This window comes from Tetrao urogallus (assembly GCF_951394365.1).
Source record: "Tetrao urogallus genome assembly, chromosome: 3".
NCBI lineage: Eukaryota > Metazoa > Chordata > Aves > Galliformes > Phasianidae > Tetrao > Tetrao urogallus.
The window spans coordinates 49,837,959-49,859,743 of NC_136815.1; the positions used below are offsets into that span (position 1 = coordinate 49,837,959).

At 41.6% G+C, this 21,785-nt stretch overlaps 1 protein-coding gene across 1 annotated transcript in view; it reads right to left on the minus strand.

Annotated features, from left to right (window-relative positions):
- PPP4R1 (protein phosphatase 4 regulatory subunit 1) overlaps positions 1 to 20,583 on the minus strand; it is a gene marked incomplete at both ends in the record, with an annotated part of 54,545 nt that extends 33,962 nt beyond the window's left edge. Inside the window, 5 exon segments of the mRNA XM_079533879.1 lie at positions 5,374 to 5,509; positions 19,685 to 19,729; positions 20,377 to 20,477; positions 20,479 to 20,541; positions 20,543 to 20,583. Coding sequence (XP_079390005.1) covers positions 5,374 to 5,509; positions 19,685 to 19,729; positions 20,377 to 20,477; positions 20,479 to 20,541; positions 20,543 to 20,583 — 386 coding nt within the window.
- Between the last annotated feature and the right edge of the window lie 1,202 nt (positions 20,584 to 21,785).

Below are 21,785 nucleotides of genomic sequence, written 5' to 3' on the forward strand. Positions count from 1 at the left end.
CGCAAAAAATGAGTGAACACATTACATCTTCAACAAAGGCAAAGAGATACCTTTTGTGACAAGGAAAGGAGGAAGAGGTTTTCTTTAGGGATAATGACAACTCTCCATAGACTGAAATCTAACAGGGAATCAGACTCCTTCAAATATGACACAAATGGCTCCACCAACATCAGTGATGGCAAGATAAGGGGTCTCAATGGCATTCTGCTCGTGTTAAATCCCTGGTTATCAGTACATGACCTATAGGACTAGCAATAATAATTTTGTGCCATTTCCCTCCTGCTAGGGTTTGGGCAGTGATTACCTCTAATGAGATACCAAGGTCCACCAAGAACCCTTTCAAGTCCTCAGTGCCAGCCAAATTTTCTTTACTGCAAAAATTAATAGAATTGCATCTTTCTACTTGTAGTACCTGATTACTCCAGGTGCAGAGACTTACTAGCTGTCCTGCCAAGTGAAGCTTCAGATCGTTAACACTACATCTGTAAACTCTCAACATTTTTTATTCAATATTTATATACATTTCTTCATTGTATGACTGTCTCCTAGACAGCAGTGTGTCTATTTGTTCTTTAAATAGGTTACTGGCCAAAGAAAGAGCAGAGACCAAAGGCACAAAGTACAAGTGCTTTAGCTTTTATGTGAAAAAGTGGAAGACAATCAGCAAAGTTCAACTTCATTTAAGATTTTTTTTTTATCATCACATGTGGGAAGAGCTCTCACCACACTTGAAAAACTGATGGACTTGCAATTAGAATATTTGTAGACACTATTTCACTGTGATTAGCAAAAGAAGAAAATGGGGATAGATTACACTCTGCCTTTATATCCATGTGCAGGACACAGATATTTCCAAGACTGTGCACAAGGACATAATTGGAATATACAATGATATATTCCAAGAGTAGCTATAAATACTTCTGCACGCCTCATTCAATTCCCTTTCATACACTGACCTTATTTGGAATCCATAGTGGGAGTTGTAAGAGGTGTAATTACTGTATATCAACCATAGTTATTAGCCCTTCAATACATTTCTACTACAGAATTTAAATGACAAGAGTTCATCTCCATAATAGGTACATTTAGCTAGTAAGCATAGCCTTAAAAAATAAACTTTCTTTGCCCATTTTCAGACAAGTTCTAAAGTCCTCAAGATTGGAGGACTTGTCATATATACATGAGTATCAGTAGTATTTCTACTACTGATTATTGAAAGAGCAATCTCAAAAGCTACTCTGAATCAGCTCCTAATTTAAAAATCATCATCTTTGTACTTTTCTTAAAAAGCAAGGATAGACGTACATTTGTTGTTATAAATATCAGGAGCACAGTTGAATTAATTCTTTTCTTAGTGCTTTGAGAAAACTCTGACGCTTGATTGTCAGGTAAATAGGATTTTATTACACACTTCTAAGCTAAATTAAACTTGAGGAATTTTTCTTCGGTATGTATGTATCTGCAACTCTGTGTTTTGGGGTTTGTTTCTTTTTTACTAAATTTTATTGTGACACATGGGAAGATCAGGAAGACCAAGGAAGCAAGAAGTCAAAAATTAGATGAAATAATCTAACGCATCCTACGATGACAAGCTCTTTGAGACACATCCTTGTCAAGATGAATGGCATTACAATTTCGCCTGCACATCTTTGGCAAGTTTGTCATTTCTTTATTGTCAGTACTCACCAAAAAAACAGAAAAGAGAAAGTTTACACTGGGCTAGGCTGCACAGAAAAGAGAGGAAGTGGGTAAGAAAAAAAGATAGGGCAGATGTAGATAACCAAGTCCTGAATCAGCTTCTTGACTATAATCTGATTTGAATGAGAGTAAGGCAAGGTAACCGAATCATAGAATGGCTTGTACTGGAAGGAACCTTAAAGCCCACCCAGTCCCACCCTGTGTCATGGGCAGGGCTGCCCCCCAGCAGCCCAGCTGCCCAGGGCCCCATCCAACCTGGCCTTGAGTGCCTCCAGGGATGGGGCACCACAGCTTCTCTGGGCAGCTGCACCAGCGCCTCACCACTCTGAGAAAAGAACACCTGCCTAACATCCAAGCTAGATCTCCCCTCTTTTTGTTTGAAACCTTCCCCCCTTCTCTTACGACTATCAGACCAGGTTTACAAGGGAGATCTGTCTGAAGCTTAGGGAAGGCTCTCTCTTTCAAAGACTTATGATATGTAGAACAGCACCAAGAGATGAAAACAGCTTCCTGTCTCAGTGGGGATACTTCCTGCATGCCAATTCTAATTTTTAAAATACATGATGAAATTATGTTCTTGGCTCTTCAAAAGAGAATTGGAAAGGCTTACAACATGTCTTTGAGATACTGATCTGTAACATTTAACAATTATGCTTAATTCCTTGGAAATAAATTGACCCCTCAGCTCCAAAAAAGCCTCATTCCATAACAGAGCATATTTTCTAAAATTTCTAGATTTATTGCAGAATCACAAAAATATAAAATCAAAATGGATATCGCACTTGTTGGAGTCAGGAATAAAATAATCCCACTGAAATAATTAATTGCCTTATACAATACAAAAAAACAAATCTTTCTGATGCCAATCTCTCTACCACCTGGAGTCTAGAAAGCAAGAGGGCTGCCTTCTACAGACCATATTAAATAACCTGAAAGCATCCTGAAACATCCTAAAGACTTCTGGGATTTAGATGAGTCACAGAAGATGTCTGCAGAGATGAGGCAGAACATTTCCAGACTTACACATTCTGTCACAAGCAGTACAGTTCCAATAGAATTTCCATTTTAGTTTGCTTCCATTTAGTTTTCATCTGTGCTGCAAATAATCTTTTATTCAAATCTATCACATATCCTGCTCCTCTGCTCCTTGATTCCTTCTCACAGCTGAAATTCCAGCCAGCAGATAGGCTCCGCTAGGACCCCAGCACGAGCACACAACAGAACTCTTCTGCAACTTCTTATGTAATATTCTCTAAGGGAAAAACAATGAAGTACTTCAGAACAGAAAGCAGCAAGCTAAGAAGATGACTTAACAGTGTCTACGTCAATAGCCAGGACTGATAATACTGACAAAATGCTGCTGCTTTGGTTTGAAGAGAAAGAGCAACAGTAATTCTTTAAATTGAGACTAGGCTGATGAAACAAAAAGGATCTGGTCAGGTACCATCTTGCCACTCAAGCAGATCGACTGGTGACTGTTGCACACTTCTGAGACTTCCTTGAGAAGCAAGTTAATGACAATAAAGCATAGGAAAATCCTTATGAACAGTGGGGATGTAGATCACAACGTGCCAAAAATCATTACAGCATCCACTTCCACTGTTGAGAAAGCTGGAAGAGAATTCCCCATCTTACTCTCTTTTCTCAGGTCATCTTGTCAGAAGCTATACATTATATTTAAATAAAGAGGCAACTTCTCTTTGCAAATTTAGGTTTTATCTACTAATACGTCTTAGGATCCAAACAGATCAATTTCCATCTTAAAGCAACCACTTTGACCCTCAGATACCAACTAAGAAATCACAAGTGCTCAGGAACTGACTCAAAGAAGAGGAGGCTTTTGCAGTAGTCAGCAAAAACAATTTCAATTATTCATTCAGTAGCATCATACGCTGCAAACGTGATACATATGCAGATGACTAATCAGACAAAATGACAATAAAACCAAATGAAAAAAGAAAGAATACTTAAAATGGCACGGACAGACTTATTTTTCCTTTTTAAGAACACTAAAAGGGAATTCATCAGTTTAATTAAAGAAAAAAAATCTTATCCAAATTTATCTGTGCTCAATGACTAACCTTGGGCATTTACAACTTGAAGCTTGAACACACATGGAAGTTTGTCACTGAAACATGGTTTTATTAACTCAATCATATAACAAAATCTGAAGCTACGCATAGGTAATTGGATGCGATTATACCATTTTAATGAGCCATAAATTAAGCTACATTTAAGCTGTTTACTCCAATCTTTTGTCCATGAAGCACTCCATTTCACCTCTGTCTAGCAAAAATGTCTCCAGTATTTTCTCAGACTGATGCTAAATCATCACAAACTGTCTGTAGTCATTCACGTTTAACAGCTACTCAGTCTTATCACTATAACATGCAATTTTCTATATTTTCTTATACCACATGAAGCACCTAGGCCTTGAAGACCTAGACCTATGAAGCATCAATCAACACGCTTATACCAGCAAAAACGAAAAACAAGAAAAGAGAAAATGTCTTTATTCCACCCATTTTCCCCTGCAGAAAAACTCAAGCAAGCAGAGGATGTGCAGAGCTGGACAATATCATCAAAAAGATTTAAAAATCCTAAGCTTAAGCTTATGCATGCCTCATATCCAAGTAAAGCATTAAGACTCCAATTCTTGTTTAAAATTGAAGACACAACTTTGGTTTCTGAGTTTGTTCTCCACCCTACTGGCTTTTATTACAGGCATTTAATTGTGACAATTTATAGGTCTAAAAGGTTATCTCTTCTTCCTTTCCTCTCCAAGAAACTGGAATAACAAACACCCCTTGTGCCTGACAATGAAAAATACAACAAACTTGCAATTTCCAAAAAACAGAAAACTTTAAAATCAGGCTTTTCGGAACTAATTTATACATACAAATTTATGCAGGCTATAAGAAAAATCGTAACACATTTGTTAAATTCAGTTAAATCGGAAGGAAAACAAACAAAGATTCCAAACTGGAAAGTGTTTACATATGGAGTATGGAATTTTAAGTACACTTCACATGACTGAAGTTAAGAACATGGTTAAATCCTTACAGAACAGGGGTCATGAACAATAAAATAGAGATTAGTCTATAGGATGGTTGATCATAAACTTATGTTCCATTCATTACTAAATTAGAGAATTCAACGTAAAAGCAAGCATGCTTTAATAAAGATGTTCTTGGGAGATCCAAATTAAATTCTGTTAAAATAAAACACCAGAAAATGTCAACCTCAGTATATTCTGTACATTTCCACGATCTTCTAAGTCTTTACAGCTAAGATTACATGCTAATAAATGTTGATTTTGAACTTCTAGATCCCATGGCAGTGTTTGTGTATGCAGGCTTGTGAAATATTCTACAACACCCCTGCTGCTAAAGTGAAGCAACTAGGTTAGTGGCATAACAGAAACAAAAAAGGGAAAAATATAACTACAGTATTAGCCTCAAATAGCAAACATTTTTTGTCACCAAGATTATTTTGCTCTCTGTAAGTAGAAGCAGCATCAGTAAACTAAAGGAGGAGTGGAAAGCGGAGAATTCTTAGGTATGTTTTTTAAAAATAGTTATTATTTGTATTTCGTGCAAATTAACTTCCATCAGATTTGAATGAGATGAATGGTTTTGCATATTGTTAGCCAGACAGAACATTAAAAAAGCATACCTGTTAAATATGTTCTCACTTGCAGCGTACTTGTCCAGTCTTCCCAAAGGCGTCAACATTTCATCTTGTGAGACAAAGTCCAGGGCTGAAGGTATAATAATCACATCAGACTCTGAGCTGTAGTCATCCACACCAACTATCAGAGACATCAGAAATACTCCTTACAATCACAGTAGTTTAATACTAAAATGATGTCTGTTGTTGGTCTGAAATACAGAATTCTAGGCTAGGCTCCCATGACAATACGTTTACTAACCACACTAAATCACTTCCCCAGTTTATCCAAACCCCAGAAAGCTTCTTCTATACAAAAATGATTATCTACAAATAGGATTAAATGAATTTTTAGTGATTTCCTCTAAATACCCAAACACGATGTATCACTAAATATCCATGGTTTAATCTGACCACCAGTATTCTATATACCTTACATTTTTTTTAATCAGGCAACTGACTTTTAGCTTTTTGAACATACAGCCTAAAATCATAGGTGCAATTAGCCCAGAGATAAGAAGTTAATACAACATCATCTAACACAAAAGTTTTTTAAAAATGAATGAATTAAGCACATTTAAATGTTCAGATGTGTGTTGTTATATTTGACTACCAAAGTTCACCTGCTGAACTTTGCTGAACTACTAACCAGCTCATCAAAAAGCAACTTCATATTAACAGAAACCACAATGAAATGTAAAAGAGGTCCATGCCTGCTCTGTAGAGCTACTTGAAATTGGGACTTTGAAATACTACCATTTTTAGCTTCCAAATGCCCTCTAAACTACTCAAACATGCAACAAACACCCTGCAAATACAACACACATCTGCAAAAACCGCAGCTACAACTGCTTAGTTGCAACAACTACCCCAGGTCACTTTACTTCTGAAAATACAACACTGCAGCACACCATAACTTCAGTCTGACCAAATCTATCTGAAAAGCTTATGGAAGATCAGCAAATATAAACAGATACCATCAATGTAAAAGTCCAACAAACGGAGAAAAGGAGTTTCATACAGCATTATGTAAACTGGTTATGAGACATTGTATGATTAATTTCTATGTTTGACATTCTGAATATATAAGTGGGTACCATGTGCTAAATGTCGTCTTTGTCGTATTTCAAATGTCAAAAGATCTAACAACAAAAGTTCTCTACAACAGTAATATTTTTAGAGATAAACTGAGTTAATAGCATCACTTTACCAGCAAAAACAGTTCTCCCACCTTCTATGCTGAGAATCAACGGACACTGTTTAATTGCTCATAAATAAATCCTTGGATGTAGGCCCTAACTGTGCAGTTACCGATAGCATATAAAATCTTTAATCAAAATGAGACAAAGAAATTATTGGAAAAAGAGAAGGGTACATTAATGGTACTTCTTAAAGAATCTTACAAATTTGAACTTAAAAAATAGGAGCAAGGAAGAAAGCAAGCTAGGAGCTGTGAAAGACAAAGTAGACAGCAGGGGAGTCTGGGGACACAAAGTAGTGCTCTTGGATATGCCTAAGGCAAGGGATAACAAACTGCTGAGGCTCAAAAAAAAGGTCAGTTGCATAAAGCTGTTGCAGCAAAAAAGGAAAGCACTTGGCAACCCAAGGTTTACACAACTGTTTGAACTTCTGTTTGCCCAGACCTTAGGAGACCGAGCACAGGGTTCAGGTTTGTGGGTTTTGTTTTGTTTCCCATGTGTCAGGGCTTTTTGTTTGGATCAGTTATCACAGGAAAAGGTGAGGGAAGGTAAAAATGCACTGATGCAGCAGGTTAGATTTTTACACCAGGCAAGTTAACAAGGAACAGATTGCATCATTCCACAGATGTAAATTCAACTCGTTGATTCAACTGAATGTAGAAGTTTTCCTGTGTTAGTAGCTAGGCCAAGACAGCTATGCCCACACCTTTCTCACAGAGACCTACCTCACTGCTGAACATGAGATCCTACTCACACACAGACTTTTCAAGGACGAAACACGTTCTGTGGCATCCATTCATGAATTAAGTCAGATGTATATTCCCCACTGAAGAAAATGAACTGCATTCTCCTTTTTTTTTTTTTATCTTTTTTTTTTTTTTTTTTTTTTTTTTATATATATCATTATAATTGTATGCTTCACTAGGGAGCCAAACCACTGCACTCTGATCAATTTCTTAACAGACCTAAATGAATACAGTTCAGCTGCTGGGGGGGAAAAGCATCACTGTAATAGTCAAGTGAAATTAATTTTTTAACAGGATCTTACATTCCTATTTCAAAGTCTGTAGATCAGACCATACATTTCAAAGCATAAACCAAGGAAAATATTATAAATATAGTCACCTAATTATGCTGTTAACTATCAAATGCATCAATGAAAAAAATACGCCTACCCTTATACCAGCCTTCATTAGTTTTAGTTTCTTTCCTCTCAACTTCAACTTTGCATTCAATGTTTCCTTTTCCCTTCTCATTAATTCTTGTCTAATACTTCCACATGGGTTTAACAAAGATATCATCTTAGCTGCTACAGAACATGAAGATGGCTCAATCTGTATATGTCTTAACACATAAACATGCACCACAGCTGGCTGGATATCTGGTGCCTTTTATTTAGTGATCTGAATGTTCTCATACATTTTGCCCGGTGAAAAACCGTCTAAGTCAAACAAACTGCTAAAACCACTCTCTTTCAGAAATATCAATGGTAAACAAACGAGTAATTGTTTCCAATTCATTTGTTTGAGGTCTCACACTAGTTAAAACAAAAAATAAGATGTATGATTTGCCACTGCAATGTAAAATGAAGTTTAGTGCTACAATAGATTTGATGTGTCTTTGCTACGGATACTGAGCAACATTAGTCAATGCCAGCATTTCAGATTTCCTTCAGAGGAGATTATACAAACAGCATCATTCTAATGCAAGCAACACTAATATCAACTGTGAAAAAGAGCGTGATTAAAATCAATCCCTGCACGAACAGACAATAGTTACAAAAAAGTACTGTTACCTTGTCTTACACATCCTTTTTCAATCTCACCATCAAGACACTGATTCAGGCAAGCTAAAAGGAGCATCAGTCCTCTACACTTGAAGGTTAATCCAGAAAGGTGTCAAAAAGGCTTAACTAAATATTAATACTGCCTCTTCAGCACTCCTCCACCTTCCACGCAACTCTGAGCACTCACCCAAGCACACAGTACCTTTTGTGCTATATACTTCACAAACACACACAAAAAACAACTTGAATACATGTCTTGGCTTGTTCAAATGTTGAACATTCAGATTCACTGCCACTTCAGAATGCATGCCAAGCAACTGAGCTTTCCTCTCCTCATGCAGAGACACTATAGGTCACTTTCCCATTTTTCTCCACCTTTTCAAGCTAGTACCAGGACGCCAAGACCAAATGCTCAGAAGGCCTTCAAGCTACAATCCACCACTGAATCAACTGAAATTAATGCAAGTTGAGTGCCTAAGTAACTCTGAATCTGGCCTCAAATGTTACTGTCAACTTCTGAAAGCAACAGACCTGGAAGAGATTAGGAGTTCTGATTAAAAAAATCCTGTCCCATTAGTTCCAAGTTGCTAATGGTGGTGGGGTAAGGACCATTAGTCAACCAATGATGTGAAAATCATCAATCACAGCGATGCTACTTTCTATCTACACTAGAAACAAAGTAATGCAAAATGTATAAATGCATTAACATATCTGATGGTTTGGGTTTCTAATAAGTACCTTGCAAACTGCTCTTCAAATAAGCACTGGATATTGTCTCAATATCTGACTACCACTGAGCTGCTGCATGACACAAGCCAAATAACTTCTCCCTGTTCTTGTTTTTCCAACCGATCAGTTCTTTAGAAGTCTTTTGCATACGTTTTTTAGGGCTTGTCTCAGTCTTGCATCTGGTGCATGCTACATCAAGAATACAGTAAGACATACAACTGCCTATAAACTGCCTGGTTTATAGCAGGGACACAACAATTATTTGCCACAGCTATTACCATGGACCATGAAGCCACTTTGCTGAGACAGTTTAGAGGTGCTTTGTCAACCAGTGAAAAGCTTGGCTGAGAAGTCAGACACAAAGGGAAGTCTATTTACAACTCAACCCCCTTCAGACTGTGGCCTATGGGCCCATTTTCAAATTAGGTAATTTCTATTCTGCATCTCATCTTCACAGTATCTTTCACAAAGAACTTACATATACTGCATCTTTATAGATAGACACAAAAGATCATGTCTGAAAAAATATCTACTTTTTTATTTAGTAATACATGAATGACTTTCTACCAAAGACTGCTTAGCAGCAAAGTCTGTCATAGTCTTCTGTATCTCCTATGAGCTCTACAGCAGAAACATAACCTTCACTTTGGCACAGAAATGCAGGAATGAGAAAACGGGCGTTCTAAAGATGAGCGGTTCTTTGCTTCTCAAAGGTGAGCAACATGCAATTTTAAAGATTCAAGACTTCCATCTAGATCCCTCCTTTTATCATCTGCATTCCCAAAGCATTTTCCAGATCTATTAAAGAACCTGTGGCAATTGCTACAAATGTAGCTAAATTGTAAGTTTCTGTTTAAGTGTAGTACAGGTAATTTGTTAGGCCACAAGGATGTTCAGGTCAATATAGCATTAAATGCAGAAAGGCCTTTGTTCTCATTCTGCTGTTCAATCAAGTAATTTTTGTGCTTAACTGTAAAGTAAAAACATTAGTTCTACAAGCCCAAACACAGATATCATACCACAAAACAACTGTAGCAAATTCTGTTCTAAATCACTGTCTTCTATGAAAGAATAAATTCACCTTGCAGCCAGATTTCTGCAGAATACAAGTAGTATTCTCAGCCTTTCAACATTGTAAATACATTATTTTCCGTCTCATTTTCTGTAAGAGAATCATTTTGCATCTTGATGTTCTGAAAAGAGAAATCCACCACAGCAAGTGAGATTCTTAGTAGAGCATAAAAGCTAAACATCACTATTTACCCACAGTTAGAAAATCATTACTCTTTTATTATGTACTGTATTCCACCTCTAGTTCTGCAGACCAAAGCATCAGTCGTGCTGTTTCAGTCTCATTTACAAATCTACTGGGCTGCTTCAATAACATTAATCAAATGCTATAGCAAATATTACCAAATTTGTTTGTTTTGCTGAGTTCCACCACCTCGCATGCCTGGCATCATTTATAGATAACCACAGATTCCACTGCCAGAAAGTGAGATCTGACCCACCTGTGAGGTACCACAGCAGAAAAACATAGCAGATTTCAAGTCCAGGTTTACCCTGAAATGTTATCAGCAAAAAAATGCCAGTTTCAACAGTGTATGATTTTACTCAGCAATATACAAGACTGGTGAACGGATAAAAAGGATTTGCGGGTGATAATTCCGGTCTGGCCACCGTATTAGCAGAAATAAGAACCACACTTTGCCTTTTCTGTCTCACCTCCAGTCTCTCCCTTCAAAAATGAAGCACTACCCCCTCTTGAGCTCCTGCTCTGTGCATAGTAAATCACACCCATATGCACAGACCTCACTGTCTGCACTCCAGGCAGGGTGGGCTTGGGTTTGAGGGTGGGAAGGAAAGAGAAGAGAGTGAGAACAAGCATGGAAAAAGGTAAGAAGAAGGAATTGCAAAGCAGTTCTGACCCAAAGTCACTGTGCTAACTGCAAGGCTTACCACATTAGCCCTCGTGCAGCACGTTCATAGTAGCTTGCTAACAGCTTGAAGCACAGACAGAGCAGACACATCAGAATAGAGCCTGACTACAGGCTTCAGGAGGGGAGCATTTAGCAGATGAAAGAAAGACACAGGAATCAAAACCAACAGCTAAGCTGTTTACAAACAGAACTTAGGCAAGTACGGTGCAGCAAATTTAAGAGCCACTAGACTAAACATAACAGATTAAGGGAATATTTTCATCTAGTAAAAGCCTTTAGAAAAAAAAGACAGTTATCAAACATGCCAAAGGAGTTGTCTTTCTCATCAAACGTAAGAGAAAACAAAGGGCAATACAAAATCCTTTAAGCAACAAGGACAGGTGCAGCTACAAACAGGTCCGTCTCTTTGAGGCAAACACAAGCAGCACTGCAAATACTGGTGTGCTCTGAAACAAAGGAAAATAAATCTCCATTTCTTATTACTCACTAGCCATTAATTTGCACAACAGCAGAATATAGCTTCTACCGGTTCATGGTCAGACCCGCAACAAAAGCTAAGCCAGAGGAAACTGACACAAAAAGAAGGACATCCGAGCTCCCAGTTAAAACAATCAACAGTTTATATTTTGTCCACAGTTTCCTGTTGGGAGCATGTCACGCCCATCACCACAGTATCCAAGTCTCCTGTTATTTAAGCCCCCATCTATTGCCGCTTCCAAACAGCCGCATGCAATTAAGACTCCTGCAATGATGCTGGACTGAAGCAAGTCTGGCAATGCAAGCAAAGAAGTTAATCAAAGGCACTTTCTTGTTCCTTGCAGTCAAAGCTGTCCATCCCCTAAATATGTAGCACTGCTACTCTGTGGCTATTTGAGAGCTTTCGCAGCATTATGAAGAGAACCCACTTCCATCTTCAGCCAAGCTGCTCTGCCTCATCCTATACCATAGGATGCACGCACTTACTCTGCTTGGAGAAATACTCAAGCCCTGCCCCTAATGGAGTATCTATTACACACAAGAACATCATGTTCACACTGGGTATACTTCAACCTTGGGCTAACAGAAGAGCTCAAATGCTCTAACATTATGGCATAAATGCTCTGAAGGTTTGTTCTAGTTCTGCAACGCTCTGAAACCATGAATTCTTACACATCGGCTACAAACCCAACTGCTCCACTTGATTCAGTAGTTTACTTTGGCTGGTTCAAGCACAGTCACTCAAATATGCCCACTTAGGTTAAGCACTGAGAAGGCAAGCTCTGTGACTTCCACATACACAGACAACCACTGGCTATAAAATACAGCTTTGCAACAGATATCACCTTGCACTTCTTAACTGTACTTCTCCTCTTTCCACTAAAATCCTGAACAACATTCTTCAGACTTCTTCTGACAGAATTCAAGACTCTTAGTGGAATAAACCTTTGTGCTTCCCAAGCATTCCAAGGTTGAAATTCTTTCTGCAACTCCTCAGTCTGTTTTTCTTCTTGCAGTTCTTCATAATAAAGTGTGATCTACAGGAAAAGGTTAGGAAGTACTGAATATATTGGAGTCACTCTTAGAAAAAGAAAGAAAAACTATGATAGTTAATTTCAATCCTTTTTTTTTCCCAATTAATTTCCTCTAATAGATCATACATACAGGCAAACTTGCACTCCAAGTATCCCTGCATACCAATCAAGCTGTTTCTCTTGCAGGCTAGAGAGGAAGGAAAAGGTGGTCTCTTTTACATTCAAATATCTGGGAACTATTTAGACACTATGGCAACAAGACAAAAAAATACCTAAACAGGCCTGTTTAGCAGAGAAAAGCATTCCAACAGTTTGCATTATCATTCCTATAGCATGACACTTTTATTAACTAATATTTTTAGATTTTATGAAAATTGCATCCCAGACTGACACATATTTATTGTGCTGTTTGCCTCTTCTTATTCTTGGTCTTAGAAATAGTAAAGCAAACAAACTCACTTCACCAAACCAGTACTTCCAACTCTTACCATGGTTTTTCTGCTATCACAAACACTATTCACAGACATACACTGATGCTTCTTTAAAGCACAACTGGACACAGTTTTAACTCCCTATTAACAGAAAGAAGTGCAATATCCCACCCAAACCAAGAAAAAGCCACATTATTTTTTCTTATGCTATACCTTCCAAAGCAGACAGAGAAGTCCTACAGGTCTGGTTTCCTCCAGGGGAAGCTGTCCCTGGCTCACTCTCGGGTGGGCAGAATTGTTATTCCAGCTCTCAAGGCAAAAGCTGTTTGTTACATCTGTATCTGCTAGTGCAACAAGCCATCTTTTGCAGCAACTACACTCTTAAAGAGAAAACTTTCTGCACATCCCAAGGGGAAGCCTTAGCAGGAAGAGACAAAACACATTTCATCCTTATCACGCTGCAGTCTACCACCTCCACAATAGGTCAGCAGAAACAAGTCTGTGAACACCAAAGTCTCACTTTATCTTAAGACTTTGAATAGTTTTCATCTCTTTCCTGACATTCTCCCTCCTTCCCCATTTTCAAGCAGGAAAAGAGAGAAGGCAGAGAACACCTATAGCCGTAGGAAAACATCAGGACGAAACAAACCAAAAGAAAACCCAACACAAACACCCAGGAGCCAGCAACCTTAATTGAGGATTCCTGCCAGAGAAGGGAACATAAAAGGTGGTTGGTGAAAAGTGTATTTCCACATCAAACGTGATGTGGCTGACCTTGGGAAGCTGAAAGCCTGGAAAATTGCCTCTTCTTCAATCCTCTGCTAGGTGTAATGGAAAAAAAAAGCACATGCAGCTGCACAAGGAAGGTTCATTACCCTGTACTGAATCAAGAACAACCATTTCCTCACATCATCTCCTCCTCTCTAAGATCCTAAAACGCTTCTCAAGAAAGAGACAAGCCACTACCTACGTGAGACTGCTAAAACTAATTCCACAGGGACACAGCCATCCCCCTGAGTCTCCCACTTTCTGTGAGGATCAGTCACCACATCAAAGGGCAGAGAAATAAAATGAAGAGTCAGGAGAATTAAAACAGGACCTCCAGGGGAAACAACAGAATTAACACGTATGCTTCATTTGCACTGAAAACTGCTTATTAGATTCCCAACTGAACAGAGCGTCAGTCACACCAGAGAACTGACTCCAAGCACTGCAGAACATCTGCCATTAATTCCTGTTTGTTATTTTTCACAACTGAGAGGTTAAAGATTGCACACTACTGAAACGCCAACACAGTAACTCAGAATATCTTGGCACTCTTTCACCAGAGCTACGCCTCCGAGGAGACCAAGAGGCCAGCACTGCAACACAGCATTTGAGTGTCACATTGGAAGCTGAACTACATGGAAAGCTGGAACTAAGTCCAAGGAATGACCTGGTGTTCAGCCTACAAAGAACAAGTGACAGCGTAACAAAAGTTTTTTCTTCTCATTTTTCTTCTGTGGTAAAGCAACCACAATACAAAAGCTTCTGATGTTACTGCAGGACAGGCACGGTGAATTTTAATATGTAGAATGTATGTTATCTCAGTATACGATGCTTAATCTGCAGCAAAAAACAAAAAAAGAGAAGTTAAGACACAGTATCAAGCTGTGACTGTGAGTTGACACCAGTTTTATTGGGAAAAAAAAAAACCTGTGACTTTAAGCATAACCAAAAATAAATCCAAAAATGAAACTGAAATTAAAACACTTTAAACGGAAATAAGATTCTGTGTGGGAAAATAGTTGTGCACTTCCCAAAGACTAATAGAATAATTCAATTAATGCATTCGACCAATACAAACTCACTGCTAACGCCAGCAGATCTGCTGACTGCCTGGAACGAGAATATATGGTCAGTGATAAACTAGCTTTCGACATCTGCAGATGCTCAGAGAGCACTTACTTCAGCTCAGCTAAATAAGTGGTTCATTCATTCGCTGCATAAAAAGGCTAGAAAGACCCGCTATCCTTTTCCAATCAATGCCAAAGAACGGAATACTCAAAGCAGATAGCTATTAAACTTACTGGGTTGTCTTTTTTTTTCTTCTTTTTCCTGTAATCCTTTATAACTGTTTTATCCACTAGTAAAATCCAACCACTAACAGTTTTCTACAGTTAACAAAGCTATTTATGCTCTTTGGACCACTGAATGCTAAGATTTCAGAAAACAATAACTACCACTCAGTTTTCCAACATGACAGTAAAGCTTCAGAATCTGAATGTCGAGCTAAACAATACTAAATACAGCTATTAAATCAGAATTTCTTTCCTCTACTGATTTAAATCACAATTACAAACCTGAATTCAGTAAAGCAATCTCATTTCACAATCTAGATTCTAATTACAGATGGTTGTTTTTCAGCATACACATCCTGCACACATCGGTGAGCAGCCTGAAAGAAGCAAGCACCACGGTACACCTGATGGCATCTCTCTGAAATGATCGGTTCAGTCTGCAGAAGCATCAACCCATCCAGGAACAGTCATAAATAACTTCTTATTCATCAGCAGAAATAAGTAATTCTATACTCCTTTTGTTTAGTTTGCAATTATTTGTGTAAGGTATTTTATGCTTCTAGCTTACTACACTATTCCATTTCGGTTTTGTACACGCTAAACAAGTATTTGAACAAAAGCCACATTTTCATTTCTTACTTTGCACATACTACATCAGCTTTCAGATGCAAAACGAAGGAAAGCAACAGTCTAAATAACTGACCAGTTGAAACTGAACCATTTTCTTATTTTGCACAGTGGCCAAACGGGATGGGGAATCTTCTTGCAAGCTTCCACTTGGAATCTTCACCTCATTGCCATTATGGATATTTTTTCTCCATTTTTCCTTTTTTAATCTTCACAGATATTACACAAAGATTTACGTTACGTTCCTTTCTACATGGATGAAATGCAATTGAGTGTCACTAACTGAAGGGTAGGGAGGGATGGACCCTAGAAGGGGAAGACACTAGAGCTAATAACAAAGTAACAAAGCTGCATTTCACAACAAGTACTCACATTTACCAACTGAATTTCTTTTATAACCCTCTGCAGGTCCAGCCAGCAAATACGCACTGAAGATTCTTTTTTTTGAAAAACTTCAGACTACCAAACAAGGAAAAGCCACTGGCTGAATACGGGATACAAAGAACATCTTTAATTACTATCGTAGCTTTTGACATCAAGAGCTACCTGCATAGAAGCAAAAAATATTCACCGGAATTGAGGAAATAAAATACTGAAATGCCACTTGCTAAGCTATGCAAATAGTTAAAGAAATTATCAGAGTAATGTACCATCAGGTGTAAAGTATGCATTCACCTGGAGAAATTAAAAAAAAAAAAAAGTCAAGAAAAATCAGAGCTTTCCAGTGGTTTCCAAGCAACCAAGAGCAGAAAATACCAAGCTTGCAAAATAGAAATGCAAAGCAAAGATGAAATTAATTATTTAAAAGTCAATCCAGCTGGTTTATCAACCACTCTCTAAAAGCCTTTCTTACAAAAGCTCCTGTTTAATCTCTGACCTCTTAAACAAATAAACAGAAGACAATTTTTAAATAGACCCTTTCCACACATATCCAGACCCACTATTCTACTAGCAAACTCACCGCTCTACCAATATGTACGAATGTTGCAGTTAACATAAATATTCCTCAAGTTTTCTGTAAGAAAAGGTACACTGCACTTTACAAGCAACGTTAAAACAGCACTCCAAAGATAAAATAACACACTGTTCTCTATTTTGGGTAGACCAGCATTCAGTGAGCAGGCACAATGACTGAGGGCTGGGACAAATTGTACAGTTGTACAAGTTGTTGATTATATTTCCAATTTCGAGTAAAACAGAATCACAGCATCACTGAAGTTCAAAAAGCACACTAAAATCATCTAGTCCAACCATCAGCCCATCCCCACCATGCCCATTAACCACATCCATCAGTGCCACATCCACGCGGTTCTTGAGCACCTCCAGGGACGGCGACTTCCCCACATCCCTGGTCAGCCTGTTCCAATGCTTCACCACTCCTTCTGAGAAGTTTCTCCTAATATCCAACCTGAATCTCCCCCGACACAACTTAGGGCCATTATTTCTTGTCCTATCTCTGTCACCTGGGAGAAGAGGCTGACCCCTCCTTGCCACAATCTCCTTTCAGGCAGTTGTTGAGGGTGTTAAGGGCTCCCCTGAGCCTTCTCTTTCATTCTAGAGACCTTAAAGACAAAGATCATACAACAGCTGTTCTTAGCTCTGAAAAACTATGTTGATGCTTCCTTTATTACTTTTAGCAGCAACTGTGTATTGTTGTTTCCTCAGCTCCAGGACTTCCTCCTCCTGCTTTACAACATGACCAATAAAAGGTACCTAGAGTCACATCCTTGATATCGCATCCTTATTTTCTGCTGTACTTTTATTGTATTAGAAAATGGTGAATCACATTACTAATTATAATCATCAAAAAATACACCTCTGCCATCCAGAATCAAACCTAGACTCACTGATGAGCTAGAACAGAGCACCCACTCTGCTACAACATGCTAAGCCGCACTCCTCACCAGAGGTCCAGCTTCGGACATCCAATCTAGATCCTTACATTCACATCTAGCCTTAACCATGCCTCCTGTTTTTTTCCGCCAGTGTACCTCACAGATGTTTTACTACCATTTGATACCAGATGAGTTAAAAACCCAAGGACAAAACACCATATTGTTCACTTTGATAAATAGCCATTCAGAGGATCTCAGTCTTTTCTTACAAATCACTTACTTTTTTGTGTTCAGTGCATTTAACAGCAGGGCCACAGCTGCCAGCATCACATGTGCATAAAAGCAAGAACATCCATTTTTCTTACAATTGCATTCCAGCACATCAGGAATACACCTCTAAACCAATTTCTAACCCCACTGCTCAGAAGAGCTGTGAACAGTTGAAATATTTACGTGTACTACAGGGTGGGGTTCAGCCTTTGTAAGCCAGGCAAGAAACATGCCTTTTTGTCTTTCCTTCCTTTTTTTCCCAAGGCATCTTTAACCTCTGCAGTCATGGAATGCAATCCCAAATAACACACGATTTGGGAAAACTCTCACAAAATGCATAAGACCAGCTGTTCATGGACAGAAAATGTGGTTATTCCCAAGGTATGAACCCAGTGCTCTTGCCCAGAGATGCACAGCCTGTGTAGTTTCTCTTTAGCTCACACCCACCACCTGAGCAGAACAAAACCACGTAGAATCAAGAACCATAAAACACACACTGTGCCTGAATTACATCCAGACAGTACACACTGATTCACAGAGATTCCCGTGGAAGTTTTTTTGTTTGCTTTCAATACATTTAAACATCAAGCTATTCACTTTTATCTCCTTCTGCCAAAACCTCAGTCATTTTTAATGAGGTTTCAGATTTTCAGATTTCTATCCTGCCTCCAGAACGCTCTCAGCTGGACTCAGTCATCTCTCCATACACACACACAGAATTTCTTCCTTTTTGAAGGCAAACCCATAACATTCACACCGCCATCAGGGAACACACAGACTCAGAATCATCTCTCCCATGATACAGTCACATCTTCCTCCACCTCCTGGCTGACAGGCGAGAAAAATCATCTTCTTCATAGAAACTGAATGCACTTCGAAAGCGTCACTCCTAAGGAAGCCCCCGCCTAACCACCAAATAATAGCAGGGAAAACTATCTGCATTTTCAACGATCAAAAGTGAAAAAGAAAAAAGAAAAAAAAAGCAGGGCCTCGCAAAAAGGCTCTTTGTGTGAGGCAGCACGCAACAAAAAGCCTCGAAACACAGGATCCCCACAATGAAAACGAAGACGGAACGTGCTTACAGGTAGACCTGAAAAGCTGAAACGTCACTCCCACGAAATCGTAAGCCAAAGAAAGAAGAATAAAGGAAGGGTTCGGTTTTCCTCCTGCCACCTCCCCGCGAGTAGACTGCCGTGAAGCAGCCGAACACCTGCACACAGCGACAAGCGCACCCGGGGGGCGGCTGCCCGGCGGGAGCCGCCTCACAGGGCCCGGCCGCTGCCTCCATCTTCACTTTCCGTGCGGTTTCCCCGCCGCTCGAGCTCCGGCGGAGCGGCGGACGCCGCTCACCTGAGCAGCGCCTCACAGCCCGCTCCACACCCCCGAGCCGCGCTTTGAACCGCGCTCGGCCCCGCGTTCCCTGACAGATCTCCCTCCCGACCCTCTCCGCATCCCTTTCGTGGAGCACAACCCCAACAAAAAGCCACCCACGTGCTCCCGGCTCGGCTCCGGCGCCCTCCTCCCCGCCCGCCGCGGCCATCGGAGCGCGGGGCGGTGACCCGCTCTCCGCGCCGACCTCCCGCCGCCGCCGCCGGCCGAGCGCTGCCACACCTCCCGGCGGGGCGGCCCCCGGCGCCCGTTAACCGCCGCCCCGCCCGCGCTCCCCCCTTTCCTCCTCCTCCTCCCGACTCCCCACGCACCCCGCTGGACGCCGCCAACTTTCCCGCGGCGCCCCCGCGGCAGCGCCCGGCGGAGCCCGGCCGGCCCCGCACCCGCCCCGGTGTGCTTCATGTACAGCGGGGAGCGCGGAGCATGGCCTCCGCCTCCTCTCTCCCTCCCTCCCCCTCCCACAATGCACCGTGGGCATCCACGCTCTCAGCCACTTCCTCGCCCGCCCGCAGCCCCCCGCCGCCCCCCAGCCCCACTCACATCCGTCGATCTCCTCTTGCAGGTCCTCCTGAAGCAGCGACAGATCTGCGGGACACAAGCAGCGTGGGCCGACGCGCTCGCACCCCCCGCCACGCGTGCCCCGTCCCACCCGCAAGCCGGCCCCCCGCTCCCTGCCCTCACCGCCAGGGCTCAGCGCGCCCCGACCCCGCGCCTGGGGCTCCCGCCGCCTCCCGCGGCCCGCAGCCGGACGGGGGAGGAGGGGGCGCCGCCGCGGGAAGCGCTTCCCGAGCCGGGGCGGGGGCGAGGAGGGGGGAGGCGGCGTGAGGCGGGGAGGGGGAGGGGGGTGCTACCTACCCGCCATCTTGCTGCAGCCCCCGCGGGGCGCCGGGCTGCATCCAGCCCGCGGCGGGGCAGCGAAGGGGCGGCGGGGCCGGAGGGAGGACGGGGCAGAGCCCGGCGCGGTCCAGGCCCCGGGCCCGGCGACGGCGTCTCCCGCGTCCCCGGGAGAGGCGCGCAGGGAGCGGGCGGGCGGAGGAAGGCGGGAGGAGGGGTCTGGGCCGGACACGCTGCCCCCGCCTCCGCCCGGCAGAGCCGCGCTCGCTCGCACACGGCACGGCCGCGCCGCGCTCCCCGCCCCTCGCACTGACTCACGCCCGGAGCCGCCCGGCCCTGCCCGCCGGCGGCGAGACCGGGGACCGCGAGGGCACGGCCGCGTGTCTCGGCCCGCTCACCTGGCGGGGTGTCTCCGCGCCTGACCTCCCGGCTGCGCAGCCCTGCCGTGCCCTGGCTGTTGTGGGAGCCAGGGACTGCGAATGGAGCCTTGTTTTGGGCTCACTCGGAGAGAAGAGTCAGCGTGAGGTTGTCGCACCACAAAAATCCTCATGATGGGCTTCATAGTTACCTGGAAGGAGGAACCGGGTTTCCACGAGGTAGCCAAGTCAATAAAGTCCACGCTGAGAGCTCTGTGGGGTTACCCATATGGCAGCCGTGCCACAGAGCCCCGTTGCTTTGGGTCGATTCCAGAGGACTCGAGACAGCCAGGCCACCCTTTCAGTATCTAAAGAAGGGGATAGACGTTAGCAAGGTATCTTGTGAAAAAACAAGGGGAAATGGTCTCAAAATGAAAAAGAGAAGGTTTACATTGGATAGAAGGGAAAATATATATATATGATGAGGGTTGTGAAGTACTAGAACACGTTGTCCAGAGAGATGGTGGATGTCCCCATCCCTGGAGACACTCAGCGTCAGGCTGGATGGAGCTCTGAGCATCTGACCTAGCTTTAGGTGCCCCTGTTCATTGCAGGGGGGTTGGATGGCCCTTAAGGGTTCCTTCCAATTTGAATAATTGTATGATTCCAAGTTTGCAATTTGGGCTTGGGCTGCCTGGAGAGAAGGGTCCCCCTTCCCCCCAGGCCACATGCCACGGAAGTCCCTGCTGCAGCCTGGGAGTCTTATCAGTGTTCCACCATCCTGTTATCTCTGTAATGATCAGTGATGGTGTTACTGCACAGAGTATTTTTTAAAAAAAGTTATTTTTGCCCAGGTTTTTTTTTTTTTTTTTTGTTTGTTTGTTTGAAAAGGATGCCATTTTGGTTGCTCAGTTTTTAATTTAGTATTTGGTAGCGTGTCTTATGAGCTCCTTTTTAACATCATGCTGCTATTTTCCTTTTATTTTGTAAGTCAGATAAGGAATGAACCTCTACAGTCATTCCTTTACCATTGTGGCTGAAAATGTGCCATCTTTTAGAATGCATACATCCCTTTCCTTACATTCCTCTAGAGCAAGCTGTGCCTTGATTCACACTTATTCAATCTTCAGTGAAATCAGTGGGTCTACTGGATACTGTTTGTCTGACACTTGCTTTTATTCATATAGATAACCTCAAAATCTGTGTAAATCAAACAAATTCACCAGGACTGTGTTATACAAATCATGTTATTTTCCACCGGAGTAATTGAAGGGAATTTTCAGTGGAAACATTTGACATCACCGGTACCTAGTAATGCTGAATATAATAGTAATAGACCTAGAGCCAAAAAACAGAGTATAACTGAAGACCAAAACTTCATCTCTTATTACTGTGAGTTATTTATGGAATGGTTTCTTTCTGCTTTACATTCTTCACACAGTCCAAGCCCA